A 14,860-nucleotide genomic window follows, 5' to 3' on the forward strand; every position below is an offset into this window, starting at 1 on the left:
AAATGACAGTTGAAGCACTTGAAGTCTCAGACGGACATGAAACCGTCCGCGTTGACTCATCAGTGCAAAAGATGAACAGATGTGTCAGAAAACATCTGGTTCTCAGATGAAAAGTCAAAGGTAAAAGCCTGTGGACTTAAAAACGGAGGGAGAAAAGTCAGCGACAGCCTCCGGAGTTTCCCCGCGTGAAACATCCACTCACCGAACTCACAGAGGAACCGAAGCAGAACATTTCACTTTGTGGGGCTGTGGTCAAACATTCAGCCGCTCAGGCCGGATTCAGGTTTCTGATGGATCCTGCATCTTTTCTATCTTTACATCAACGTTTTTATTCCATTTCGTTGTTATAACTGATGCTAAAGTTAAAATCATTAAAAACGATTCGATATATTTTTTTTGTTTAGCGGAAGTGAAAAGGATTTTCGTGCAGCGCAGGTGATGTAACTCGGGTCTGGGAGCCGAGCAGCAGACGCAGGAGGTTTTGATGTCGACCGTTTCATAACAGACGTGAGGAATCAAAGCGTCCATCCACCTGTCTCTGCAGACAACACCTGTACATCTGACAGCTGGGTCCTGAACTCCACCACAGTCAAAGGCTGCCAGCTAGAGACTGTGGGGGTGGAGGGGGGGTGGAGGTGGAGGGGGGGTCACAGTTTTACAAGCTGCCATTCCACAGAGGCAGACACACACACACACACACACACACACACACACACACACACACACACACACACACACACACACACACAGCAGCTGTGGACCACATACACCTGGCACAAATACAGTAAAGTCACAAACACAAGCTCAGGTGTTTGGGACTGTTTTAAGGATCTGCAGCAGAAGTGACACACAGACCTGAGTGAACCTGGTCCCGACCTGACATGAACCCAGGCCCAGTCTCTTAATCTAATCTAACACTGGTTTTCCTCCAGTTCCTCCAGTCTGGTTCCAACTACTCTGTCTCCCCGAGGTCTCCGACGTCTCACGATGCTGTGATGGCGCAGCACGAATATACAGAGGGCAACTTTTAACGAGTGCCACTGTAAACGCTGCAGTCTGACCTTTGACCTTGGCTGTTGACTGTGCCCACCTCGACCAGCTGATTCACGCTTTATGAGACAGTAAAACCACGTTCAGTGATTTATGACGCCATTAAAGCACAGGTCAGCTATTTAATCATTACATAACCAAACACGGGGTCTATTAAAACAGAGTGCTGGAGCAGCTTAACTGCTTCTATTTACAGAGAGCTGTTTGTGTACTGAAAATAAATAACATACAAAAGACCTGGAGGGAGAGGAGAGATGGGGCGAGAGATATCGAGAGGTGGAGAGGGAGGGAGAGGACGACAGAGGAAAGAAAAACACAAAAGTACAGCTGGGAGAGAGGGGGAGATAACGAGGGAGGGACGAATGTTCACCCTGTGCCATTCAGCAGCAGTGGCTGGCGTTGTTAGCATTACCATTAGCTTAGCTGCTATCTGCCAACACGCGGATCCCATGTCTTTGCATGTGGCTGCGACATTTGAGGAAAGCTGAGGATGTTATGGATAAATATCATCCTCTCCTCCAGCGAGGATCAAATACAGTTTCAGAGCAAATGAATTCAAGTTCATCACGTTCGGTTTATTGGAATTCACTTCCAAAGAATTCACTCAAATCATGTGAATCAAACGTGTTTTTACTGAAAGTATTCAGGTTCAAACACAAGTGATTCAAACTCAGCTTCTACTGTCACATGTTTCTGCCCACAGCGCCGAGCAGCTCCCCGTGTGAACGTGAAGCAGGACGGTGCAGAGGGTGGACGTCCGGAGAGATCGAGCTGCACCTGAGCCAAACCGCTGACTCACCTTTACCTTATTCAGGTATCAGCAGCACCTTCTTGCCGGTACATTATTCAGATGCCTATCTGGGTCACGCGCTGGCAAACACATATTGTTTGAAAGAGAAAAAAAATCATTTCACATTTGTGTTGCTGAGCCAGCGAGGACACTCACCAAAAACAACACATGAATAATTCAGATGTCGGAATATTACATATTTAACAAAAACAGAGCCGCCATGTCGATTACTCATGGTGAAACTGCCTGCGTGTGTGTAACCGCACCGGAGACCCATTCATTCTCACCGCAGGTACAATCCTTTTTTTCTTAGTTGATGGTATTTATCATGTTATTACGCAATAACTAACATTTTACCGCTCACTGTCTCCCATGGGACGTCAGCACCATGCAGAGTTTTCATGAACTGCTGCGACTATGAACGGATGAGACTGGATGAACACTGCTATGAACGGATGAGGCAGAAAGACGTGGTGAGGATGAAGTGGATGATAAAGTGAAAACCACTCGCTTGGTTACAGAGCCGTTCTGTCCTTCACTCACACATCAACACAAACCAAACAGGACCGGACCAAAGGAAGAACAAGCTGTGCTGCGACTGGTCTCAGACAGAAACCTACGACGGTTAAACAGGTCAGGAAAATTCTAGTGAGGAGACATGTCCACAGACTGATTCTCAGCATAGATCAGTTCACAGTTTCCAAACATCCTGAGGAAAAAGAAGAAAATCAGAGACCAGGGACGTGAAGAAGATGGAGACAGAGACATGGGGACAGAAACATGGGGACAGAAACACGGGGACAGAGACACAGACAGAAACACAAACATAGGGACAGAAACACGGTCTGTTCTCCTCTTTTGTTTTACTGTGTTCAACTCAATTAAGAGCAGAAGGAATAAAATAAGTGAGATGTTTCAGAGAGAGAGAGAGAGAGAGAGAGAGAGAGAGAGAGAGAGAGAGAACACACACACACACGAACACACACACGAACACACACACGCACGCACACACATGAACACACACACACGCACGCACGCACCCTGGAAACAAAGCTTGATGTTAAACAGTTGTGAGAGCAGTGATGCTCTTTGACTTCCTTTCTCTCTGTCTCTCTCTCTGTCTCTCCCCCTCACACTCACCCTCTCTCTCTCTCTCCCTCCCCCTCACACTCACCCTCTCTCTCCCCCTCACACTCCCTGTCTCCCCCCCCCCCCCCCCCCTCACACAGCAGCTGTTCTGGGGGAACATGCTCCTGAGTCCTGTTGTGTTTACACTGCTCTTTCCCATCAGACCAGTTTGTGAATTAAAACAAAGCAGAATCTTCCTCTGACTCATCGTCAACTTAAAAAATCTTCAGACTGGAAAAGGTAAAATTATTCAGCTGCTCAGATGTTACAGAAATGTTTCCAAAAAATAAACATGTGTTGTGTTGCTCTTGTGACACGTTTTCAGGGTCCTGAGCCCCAGGTTGGAAACCTCTGTGACAGAGGGAGAGAGGGAGAGAGAGAGAGAGAGGGAGGGAGAGCAGGTGCACAACATGATTAAAGAGGAGAGGTGATGATGAACTGAGTCGGCACAGGTGTGTACTCAAACACACACACACACACAAACACACACACACACACGACACAAATCTGTCATTTCATGTTAGATACAAAGAAAAGAGAAAGGAAACAACTAAAGATCTTTTCTCCCTCTTCTTCTTCTCCTGCACATGTATAAACACACATGTATAAACACACATGTATAAACACACACACACACACACACGCTTTTTATCTTTAAGAGTTTTGTTCCTAAAGCAGACGTTACACTATTTGAAAAATGTGATACAAACTCGTATAAAGACGACAACACACATACAGAGACACACACACACACACACACACACATAAGGTGTCTGTGGCTCAGTTCGACTTTTGTGCTCTGAATAGATGAAGAGAGACAGGAGGCACACACACACACACACACTAATAAACACCCTTTTAGCACAAACACATCACACACACAGCGTTGCAGAGTGAGAAAAATGCTGGACCATAATGCACTGCCTGAGGCCTCCAATTCTATCTGAGGGTCCCTCTCACTGTGTGTGTGTGTGTGTGTGTGTGTGTGTGTGTGTGTGTGTGTGTGTGTGTGTCCATCCATTATCAACAGACTGTTTATAGAAGGACAGAGATAAAGAGAGAGCCCGGCTGCTCACACAGGCTGAAACGTCCAGGATTCGTTAACCTGGTGAAAAACCTTCGTTTCATCATCACGTGTTTGCACAACATGCACAGAACAATCCGGAGGTTTCACATCTCTGCTCGCAGCATCATGCTGCCGACTCTGACTCTCTATCTGCATCAGGCTTCACGTGGCTCCTCAGAGGGAACCTCGCAGCGCTCCCAGGTCAGATGGGATTCATACCCCCTCCGGTGTGTTCCGGGTCTGCCCCGTGCTCTCCTCCCTGTCGGATTTCCCTGGAATCTGCCTTCATTTCTCCCTGTGTGTGTGTGAGTGACGTATCGGAACACACACACACACACACACACACACCAGCTGACAGAGATGGTAACCTCAAGGGGAACAACAGCTGAATCACAGACACACACCTGAGCTGGTTTACGTCAGACACAGGTGCATGTGTGTGTGTGTGTGTGTCTGATCAGCAGACAGGCTGATCTCCTCCCTACCTCCTCCCTCTCCTCCTCTTCCTCAGAGCCCTCGCTCTGCTCCTCCTCCCCCTCCTCCTCTGGGAACTCCACATCCGACTCGCCGGGGGCGATGGGGACGCTGATGGTCAGGTTGGGGTTCGTCATGTAGCTGTCGTCCTCTGGCACCACGTACTTCTCTACGTGACGGCCTGGGACGCAGACAGAAAAACGCAGGTGAATTAACGAACGTTTAGTGGCCCTGACTTTCTCTCATGTTACTGTCAGGAGAGAATTAATCTCTAAACATTTCTCAGAAACTCCAGGATGGTGCATTCGCAGATGCTTAGACAGCAGAGGTTTATAAAGATCAGCAGGTTTTCTGAAGGAGTCGCTGTTTATTGTTTGAGGTCATCAGATCCTCAGGTTTCATGACTGACGCTGTTAAACATCTGTCAGTAAAACTTCTTACTGTATAAGAACTTTTCCAGTGTGACCCTCAAATCTCAGATGTCCCACCGTCCTTAAATGCCCCGACTATGAGAAGGCGAGAGGTCTGCGTGTGCTGATTTCACTGCACGCGTGTGTTACCTATGACAGCTCCATTGACCTCAGTGTGGATGGTGCTCAGCCGCTTCAGCTTCATCATGGCTTTGGCCTCCTTTCGCTTCTGACGACGACGCTTCAGGTTCCCGTTGAAGAAATCCACCACCTGCATCACACACACACACACACACACACACACACACACACACACACACACACAGAAAAGAAAGGACAGCATGAGACACAGAGCAGAGGGAGAGAAATTCAGCTCTTGAACAGATTACTCGAGTGCCACAGTGTCACATGGAGAAACAGACACACACAGGTTTACATACACAGCAGATACACTGACTGACAGACAGGCTGTACGCCTGACAGACAGCTACCTGTCTGCGGCACCAGGCCAGGCCTCTGGTGATCCTGTGGATGGCGATGTGCAGGTTGTTCATCTCGCCGTCGTCGTCCGGAGCTGACAGGTTGTCAGAGCTGAAACTGCTGAGGAGCAGAGCCAGGAAGAGGTTCAACAGCTGGGGACAGAGACAGACAGAGAGAGACAGAAGGTGTCAGTGTTTCAAAAATGTGGACACACACACAAAAAAAGAAGTGTCAGTGGACATCAGGACAGCGGCTGTAAAGGTAATGGATCGTCTCAGCTGCAGCCTGCAGAGGACAGTGGGAGGACGGAGCTTTGCAGGTACCATGAAACAAAGTGTTGGACAAACTGAAAGTAAAACTTTGACCTGATGACGGAGAAAGATGAAACGCTATTGAGACATTTCCGAAACATTAAAATGTCAGCTTCACTGCAGCTCTCAGGGAAAAGTCAGAGGGTTGTTCTGCCAATAGTTTCACACTGTGGCTGTGAAGGAAACTTCAGCCTTGTTCATGAGCGACGTGTTAACGAAGATCAGCTTCAGCACAGTAACCAGGAAACACAGATCACTCACACGGCTCTGACCGTTTGCCCTCCTCACCTTCTGACAGATGTTCCTTACTGCTCTCACACACACACACACACACACACACACACACACACACACACACACACACACACACACACACACACACACGCGGTGTGTATCATAGTTTCCAGTGCAGGCTGATTGTTCAGTGTCTGCTGAATAATGCCTGAGACTCTTGGTAACTGATCACTAAGCTGGAGTGCTGCTCTTAGCCAGATTGGTTTCTCTTTAACCACAGATGAGTGTGTGTGTGTTTGTGTGTGTGTGTTTTGGGTGACAGGGTCTAGGTCAGGTGGATCAAGTAGCAGCTTCCTGCGTCTGTCCTCTGATTACAGCTGGCAGACCTCAGACCTGCAGACGCAGTCAGGGGGACATCAGCGGGACAGAACAGAGATGTCAGATCTCCATCACGTTTTCTGTCGCCTGAGGCTGGAAGAACAAACTAATTCACTCTGTCTCTGCATCTGAATCAAACACACACATTAACATCTCTCATGCGCACATATTAATGACAAGTGACGCCTACACACAGACACACACACAGACGCCCTGCAGGCTGGATGTCCCACAGCTGGTTGGCTGTGATGTATTGACTCAACTGGATCCAGCAGCTTCACACTTTCTGGTTGTGGGATCCAGCAGCTTCACACTTTCTGGTTGTGTAAGAGGAAACTGGGCCAGTGGGTCAATATCTGACATCAGGAAGCAACCTTTGTGTGTGTGTGTGTGTGTGTGTGTGTGAGGAAACTGGTTGTGTCATGTTGTGTCATAATCACCTCTCACATTACTCTCACTTCTACTTACTGAATAAAAAAATAAAACTCCTAGTGGAGGCTTTCATCTACTTTATAAACATTGTGAGTTTCATAAATTCAGACGGGAACCTGCAGCAGTGGTAATGATTACAGGTACGTGTTGAAAGTGTGTGTCTGTGTGAAACTATCTGTGTGTGTGTTTCTGTGTATTGATCCCAGCTGGTGGAGTGTGTGTTGTTTGTGCTACTGATCAGTATCTGGCTGTCACATGCCCAGGCTCACGGTCCCAAAACGCCGGTGTCTGATTGGCTGCGGGCTGGAACCAAACACCAATAGATCAATGCTGTTGATTGGTTAACATAGCAACAAACCCCAACAGCTCAGCCAATGACCTTGTTGCGTTCCAATAGCCGATAACACACCACTGACCGGGCTGACGACAGACGACTGGCTTCATGTGTTTACTCACCGAAGCTGCTGACACATGAAAACACGTGAAAAACCTGCAGCACTGCTTTAATCACACAAGTCATACATTTTAAACTTGAGAGAAATCAGTCATTTTAAATCCTGCATCCTAACACGTTAGCTAACAGCTATCTACGTCAACATCCAGGAGACACAGAGCAACATCCCACTGGACTTTCCATCAGATTATGTTCTCTTACATTCATTATCCTCTTTGTGTTTATACCTTGATTCTTTCCACACCTACTTGAATCACCTGTTAGCAGCTAGCTCGCTGGCTAAGCTCTCTTCTTACCACAGTCCTCTGGGGGACCAGTCACTGGTTATTGAACCAGGAGTTTTCAGGGTTTAATTCTATGAGCTGTTATGGAAAAGCAGAGCAGCACTGGGAATGGGAATGGGAATAAAAATAGTCCCGTTACCTCAGGTACCCTGATCCATGAAATAAACCCACCCCCTGATCTGCTCTATTTTTAGCCTGTTAGCTGCAGAAAGCTAACTGCCCTCCAGCCTCAGCGCGGTGGATGATCAGCAGCATGTACAGCTGCATCTCCCCGCCCTCTGATCTGTCCACAGACTCAACGCTAATGTGTCACGAGTTATTGGTTATTGATCTCTTTCTGTTCCTGCTGCTGCAACGTGGTTCACTGCTGACAACTTTTGCACGAGTGTTGTGGTGGTATTTACGATGTGATTCTCTCAGATCACATGACAAACGTTTCCAGGTGTGGCTGCTACCTGCGAAGTGGCTCTGAGGGAAACATACTGAGGTAAATGAGCTTCTTCACCGGTTTCTCTTCTTTCTTCTTCCTCTAATTCTTCTCAAAAAAGTTTAACAGAAAATCCTTTGTTGTGAGTGTTCAAGCAACTTACACCATTTAAAGATCAGTGTGTGTACTTCAACTCTTATTTTGAGAAACACAAAACTACACAAAGTTTGTCCAACAAAAATGATGACACTGTATAAATTCATATCAAATGACATGAACACCCATAAATTAGACCTGACTCACAGCGACTGAACTGAATTTAACTTCTCTGAATCTGACAGGTGATCAAACTGGACTGAAGACCTGCTGCTCTGGGTGGGAAACCCCTCTAAAACCCAACAATATCACAGCAGAAAGTGTGTGCGTGATGATGATGATGTGTGAGACGGACAGAGAGGAAGAGAAAACTTTGTGTGTGTGTGTGTGTGTGTGTGTGTCCATGCATCAGACACTGATGTGTTTATGTTTGATGACAGTAACAGCCATCTGTATGTGTGTGTGTCTGTGTGTGTGTGTGAGTGTGTGTGTGTGTCTGTTTCTGGAGCAGCAGACCACCTGATCCCCCAATTCACCTCGTTTAACTCGTTAAGCGGATCGTACCAATTAGCCCGGGGAATTGGGCCAACCCTCCACCCTCCCACCTCCACACACACACACACACACACACACACACACAGAATCTGTGAAACGAGAAAGGCAAAACACAGCTGAGCCACTGGCTGACACGGACGAGAGAACTTATGTATTTTATAATTCTGTGTTTTCTATCTTCCGTTTCAGTTTGATTTCTTTTCAGAGTCTGTGAGAGACTTTAACTCTGGTTCAAATCCTCAGAGCAGCGGAAAGATCGGAGCGGAAAACCTGGTTTAGAAGCTTGACTTTTAAATATTAGAGACAAAATCATTCAACGCGACAACTGGTTTTTCAGCCTCCATCTTGACCCGATAATCACACCTGATTCTTTCCAACTTCTGTTCACGGTCCTGTGCATGTGCACTTGAAATGAATGAGCATTCTCATCACCTCGGTTCTACCTGCAGAGTAATAAGAGCTCGTTATGTAAATGAGTCAGACGGAGCCGGTGGACTTCCAGCTCAGCGGATGTGATGCTGCTGCACGGGCTCGACTTTCCCAGGATTCATCTGTAGCTGTGTGACGGGCAGCTTGAGACAGTGGGAAGAACAGAAGTCTACACCAACTCAGGTAGTCGAGGAGAGTCCTGGAAACAGCCGAGCACCGCCACGCACACGCACACGCACACACACACACACACGCACACACACCTGAAGAACTACAGGAGGGGGGCTGCTGGTGGTGATGAGTGAGCGGTAACACGATCTGTTTTTGGTTCTCATTCTCGTCACAACAAACCCCCCCTGAGCAAAGCCTCCTGGGAAAATGGGTTTGCAACACGAGAGAAGAAGAAGATAGAGAGTAAACCGCTGAACCCCTGGGAGAGAACAAGAAAGATGGAGGGAGAGAAAGAGGAAAGGGGAGAGAGGTGGAGGATGACAGAGGTGAAAAGAAGGGAAGCAAAGAGGTGGAGCAGCAGAGGAAGTTCATGGTAAAATGCTCTGAAGACTTCTGTCCCCATCATGAAAGAAGGTCCCGCCTCCATTTATCAAACAGGAATTTATGCAGTTAATGGAGTCAGTAGGGTTGGCCTATTCAAACTGCTGATTTGTGCTTTCGTGAACAGCTTTGGAGAGCCTAATAAAAAGTCATGATGATTAAGGTTAGTGAATATGTTTAATGGGAGAGTAAGATGAGAGGAAAAGAGAAATAAAGTGGAGGAGGAGGAGGAGTGTCTCCTGGCAGGTGTGCTGCAGCTGAAGCGCTGGCTCAGGGAAACACATTCAGCCGCTCGTTTGTCACAAAGAGAAACAGCAAACCAAACATCTGCTCACCTGCTTCGGTCTGTGCAACTGCACACACACACAGGCGCACAGACACAGACACACACACACGATGTGTTCAGAAACCAGGTCTGCAGGATAACGCACAAATTTGACTTTTAGAGAAAACGCCTTCAAAGTAAAAGCAGAGGAACAAAGGCGTCACACTGTGGATCACTGAGACATTAAATCCACATCAGTGTGTAAATAAAACCAAACCAAACCAAATGTTTGATCCAGTTTCTGCTGGAACTCAGAGACTCTGCTCGAGCTGCTGGAAATATCTGCCTCTGACGTCTCACCTTCCACATTTGGCCTTCAGCTGTAACGAAATGCACAAAACTTCTCAATGAAAACTGCTGATTTTTAACCGCATCAGTTTGTGTCTCGTGAAAAGTCGTAATGAATCGTTTCACACTGACTCAGCAGGAACACAAGCCCGTGTGTGTCTGTGAGATAAGAGGTGATTCCCCACCTCTGCCTTTATCTGCCACTGAAACCATGGATGCCTATCACACACACACACACACACACACACACACACACACACACACACACACACACACCACACACACACACACCACACACACACTCACACACACAATTCTATTTACTTTTTAATAAAAATAAGAAACAACTGTTTCAGTAACATGAAGACATGTTTGTGTGTCTGTGTGTGTGTGTGTGTGTGTGTCTGTGTGTATATGTGTGTGTTCACTCCCCTGCCCCAGTGCCTCCTGGGCATTAGTGAACATCATGAGGTTCACTGTCACGGCAACCAGGACTCACATCCTCCCTGGCGACCGTTTCCGTGACAATGGTTTGACATGTAAAGTGAAAGCGACTGATGTTAGTGATGTCAGAGTCTGTTCTTCTTTTCTTTTCTCCTTTTTTCCTTCAGTCCTTCCCTCGTCGTTTCCTTCCTGCCCTCTGACCTCTGTAGACTTCTCAGAGGTTTTCATTTGATTTTTTTTCCTTCATCGCTCTGTCATGTTCTGCTCTTTGTTTTCTTCCTTCTTCCTCCCTTCTGTCCTTTCCTCGCCTTCATCCATGTATCTGTTCATGCCACCTTTTGTTCTTCCTGTCGCCTTCACTTTCCTCATCCCTCATTCCCTCCTTTTTTGCTTTCCTTATTTCCACTTTCTTTCTTTCCTTCCTTGCTTCCTTCCCCTCATACACGTATCCTTCCTCTCTGCCTGTTAAGGTTCTGACACTTGATACGACAAAAAAAAGAATCACACGCACAAACGAATGGATGCATAAATACCTTCACACACACACACGCACACACACACACACACACACACAAGATGAGCTCTACACAATGAGGCCATTTCTAAAGGGATAAATCACCTGAATTGGAAAGGCTCGGTCATTATGACACACACACACACACTCACACACACACACACACACACACACACACACACATTCAGTCAGGTCAGCACATCCCTCTGCAGGGGGAGATACAATTCCTGCCACTGAAGAGAGAAGAAGAATAAGAGGCTTTTGACTGTGTGTGTGTGTGTGTGTGTGTGTGTGTGTGTGTGTGTATGTGTGTGTGTGTGTGTGTGTGTGTGTGTGTGTGTAAGCTGTCTGGCCTATCAAGCTCGTTATTAAATATCCATGAGACCATTAAGCTAAATAGATGAATGACACTACGCACGTACACGCACACACACACACACACACACACACACTCACACACACACGCACACACACACACACACACACACACACACACACACTTCATGATCCACTGACTGGTGAATATGAGAAAACAGTTCACTGTTTATTAATAACTAAAATGAAACTGAAGAACAAAATAAAAAAAGAGGAAGAAAATGGAGGGAAAAATTTTCCATCCCTCCTCTCTTCTGTCCTTCATTCCTCATTCTTTTGTTTCATTAGCTTGTACCCTTCGTCTTTTCCTTCCTTCCTTCCTTCCTTGTGTGGCTGTGTGTGTGTGTGTGTGTGTGTGCGTGCTGACCATCAGATAAGGGAACTTTCTCTTCTCCAGTTACCACCTCTGATGGATTGATTGATGTGTTTAAAGGTGTAGACATGGTGTGTTCAGGCTGGTGGGGGGGTGCATTTTTTAGTAAGGTGGGTAAAATGAGCTGTAGAGAGAGAGAGAGAGAGAGAGAGAGAGAGAGAGAGAGAGAGAGAGAGAGAGTGTGTGCGTGTGTGTGTGTGTGTGTGTGTGGGGGGGAGTACAGTGTAAGGTGAGTTGATAGTTATCTGAAGAAAGGAAATCTTTCCTCTCGTCCTTTGACCAGGAAGACGAGCTCTCTGCTTTGGTGTGTGTGTGTGTGTCTGTGTGTGCGTGTGTGTGTGTGTGTGTGTGTATTTGAGCGTGTGTGTCGGTGATTACGTGTTACTTGTTCCACATGGAGAAAACACCACTGAGCTGCTCCTGCAGGATTTTGATCCTCATGCAAACATGAAACCAAAACAACACAATGTTCAAACTTTCCCAACACTTTTTGTTTGTTTACCAAAACAAACGACACAAGCAAACAACAATCAGAGCAGACTTTGATATTCCTGTTCCTTCAGTGGAACAAACACTTTTCCTCAGACTAATTCTGTATTCAAAGATCTGTGTTCAGCATGTGACGGTGGTGGGTGTGGGTTTATCATCTGTCTGACAAAATGAACACGCCCTGCACCGTATGTCCGATTCATATACATACATTATAACTTGGATCATGTGGACAAATACCTGCTATTTCTTTAGTAAAAACACAGCGAGCAGGACTCTGTCCTTCCTTTCGTCCTCAGATGGCAAACTACAGAGGAAGCTGAGGTTCAAACGCACACATGCACACAACTGCTCTGTGAAGTTTACAACAACTGACAGAGCTACAGAGACGGTCGGCCGAGCATCAGGACATATGGAGAGTCAGATATAAATGTTAGGAGGTTAAACAGGGAGAGAGGTGGGGAGAGGGGGAGGTGGACAGAGAGGAGGAGAGAGGGGGAGGAGAGAGGGGAGGAGAGAGGGGAGGTGGATGGAGAGGAGGAGAGAGGTGGACGGAGAGGAGGAGAGAGGGGAGGAGAGAGGGGAGGAGAGAGGGGAGGTGGATGGAGAGGAGGAGAGAGGTGGAGAGAGGGGGAGGAGAGAGGGGAGGAGAGAGGGGAGGTGGATGGAGAGGAGGAGAGAGGTGGACGGAGAGGAGGAGAGAGGGGGAGGAGAGAGGGGGAGGAGAGAGGGGAGGTGGATGGAGAGGAGGAGAGAGGTGGACGGAGAGGAGGAGAGAGGGGGAGGAGAGAGGGGAGGTGGATGGAGAGGAGGAGAGAGGTGGAGAGAGGGGGAGGAGAGAGGGGAGGAGAGAGGGGAGGTGGATGGAGAGGAGGAGAGAGGTGGACGGAGAGGAGGAGAGAGGGGGAGGAGAGAGGGGAGGAGAGAGGGGAGGTGGACGGAGAGGAGGAGAGAGGGGGGAGGAGAGGAGGAGAGAGGGGGAGGAGAGAGGGGAGGAGAGAGGGGAGGTGGATGGAGAGGAGGAGAGAGGTGGAGAGAGGGGGAGGAGAGAGGGGAGGAGAGAGGGGAGGTGGACGGAGAGGAGGAGAGAGGGGGAGGAGAGAGGGGAGGAGAGAGGGGAGGTGGATGGAGAGGAGGAGAGAGGTGGAGAGAGGGGGAGGAGAGAGGGGAGGAGAGAGGGGAGGTGGATGGAGAGGAGGAGAGAGGTGGACGGAGAGGAGGAGAGAGGGGGAGGAGAGAGGGGAGGAGAGAGGGGAGGTGGATGGAGAGGAGGAGAGAGGTGGACGGAGAGGAGGAGAGAGGGGAGAGAGGAGGAGAGAGGGGGAGGAGAGAGGGGAGGTGGACGGAGAGGAGGAGAGAGGGGGAGGAGAGAGGGGAGGTGGACGGAGAGGAGGAGAGAGGGGGAGGAGAGAGGGGAGGTGGATGGAGAGGAGGAGAGAGGTGGACGGACAGGAGGAGAGAGGGGGAGGAGAGAGGGGAGGAGAGAGGGGAGGTGGATGGAGAGGAGGAGAGGTGGACGGAGAGGAGGAGAGAGGGGGAGGAGAGAGGGGGAGGAGAGAGGGGAGGTGGACGGAGAGGAGGAGAGAGGGGAGAGAGGAGGAGAGAAGGGAGAGAGGAGGAGAGAGGGGAGTGTGGAGGAGAGAGGGGGAGAGAGGAGGAGAGAAGGGAGAGAGGAGGAGAGAGGGGAGGTGGACGGAGAGGTGGAGAGAGGGGGAGGAGAGAGGGGAGGAGGTCCCTGCACTGTGAAACCACTGTAGTCACCACCACCGACATAAAGTAACCGCACGTTTGATGCCAGCTTCCAGAACTTGACAGTTTTTAATACTTGGTGTTACAGACGTGTAACGCAGCGACGCTCGTCAGTGTGTCGCAGAATCAATGATCTGATGCCGCACCTCCTAAAGGTCAGAGCCAAAGGTCACTCACCACCAGGTTTCCGATGACCATGACCAGCATGAAGACGAGAATGCAGAGCGGCTGACCCGCGACCTCCATGCAGTCCCACATGGTTTCTATCCACTCGCCGCACAGCACCCTGAAGACGATGAGGAAGGAGTGGAAGAAGTCCTTCATGTGCCAGCGAGGCAGAGTGCAGTCCTTCGAGATCTTACACACACAGTCCTGAGGGGGAGGACGGAAGACACGGCGTGATGAAGCTGCATTTACGAATCTACGTCACGTCAAGTGATGTCTCAGTCAGACGTCAGACACGTTACCTGGTAGTTCTTTCCAAACAGCTGCATGCCGACCACGGCGAAGATGAAGACGATGATGGCGAGGACGAGCGTCAGGTTTCCCAGAGCGCCCATGGAGTTCCCAATGATCTTGATTAAGGTGTTGAGGGTCGGCCACGATCGGGCGAGCTTGAAAACACGCAACTGGCAGGAAAAAGAGAGAGAGGAAGGAAGAGGCAGAATTTCAAAATAAAGGCTGTCTAATTTTAGTGTTGGACAAAAGTGATATTTCTTCTTTGAACGTTTGGCAGCAGAAGGACAAACTGAA

The 14,860-nt window shown here is 48.5% G+C and overlaps 2 protein-coding genes across 2 annotated transcripts in view; both read right to left on the reverse strand.

Moving 5' to 3' along the window:
• Positions 1–14,860, reverse strand: part of LOC121200363 (protein NLRC3-like) — a 567,821-nt gene that overhangs the window by 410,874 nt on the left and 142,087 nt on the right. The gene's annotated exons all lie outside the window — the stretch shown is intronic.
• The window catches only part of LOC121200364 (sodium channel protein type 4 subunit alpha-like), a 90,019-nt gene that overhangs the window by 26,398 nt on the left and 48,761 nt on the right, over positions 1–14,860 (reverse strand). Inside the window, exons 17-21 of the mRNA XM_041065623.1 lie at positions 14,575–14,736; positions 14,285–14,479; positions 5,410–5,550; positions 5,069–5,189; positions 4,520–4,689 (exon numbers count right to left, since the gene is read on the reverse strand). Of these exons, the coding sequence (XP_040921557.1) occupies positions 4,520–4,689; positions 5,069–5,189; positions 5,410–5,550; positions 14,285–14,479; positions 14,575–14,736 (789 nt within the window). The remainder of the gene's footprint in view (positions 1–4,519; positions 4,690–5,068; positions 5,190–5,409; positions 5,551–14,284; positions 14,480–14,574; positions 14,737–14,860) is intronic.

The sequence above is a fragment of the Toxotes jaculatrix genome, chromosome 20, assembly GCF_017976425.1.
Source record: "Toxotes jaculatrix isolate fToxJac2 chromosome 20, fToxJac2.pri, whole genome shotgun sequence".
Taxonomy (NCBI): Eukaryota; Metazoa; Chordata; class Actinopteri; family Toxotidae; genus Toxotes; species Toxotes jaculatrix.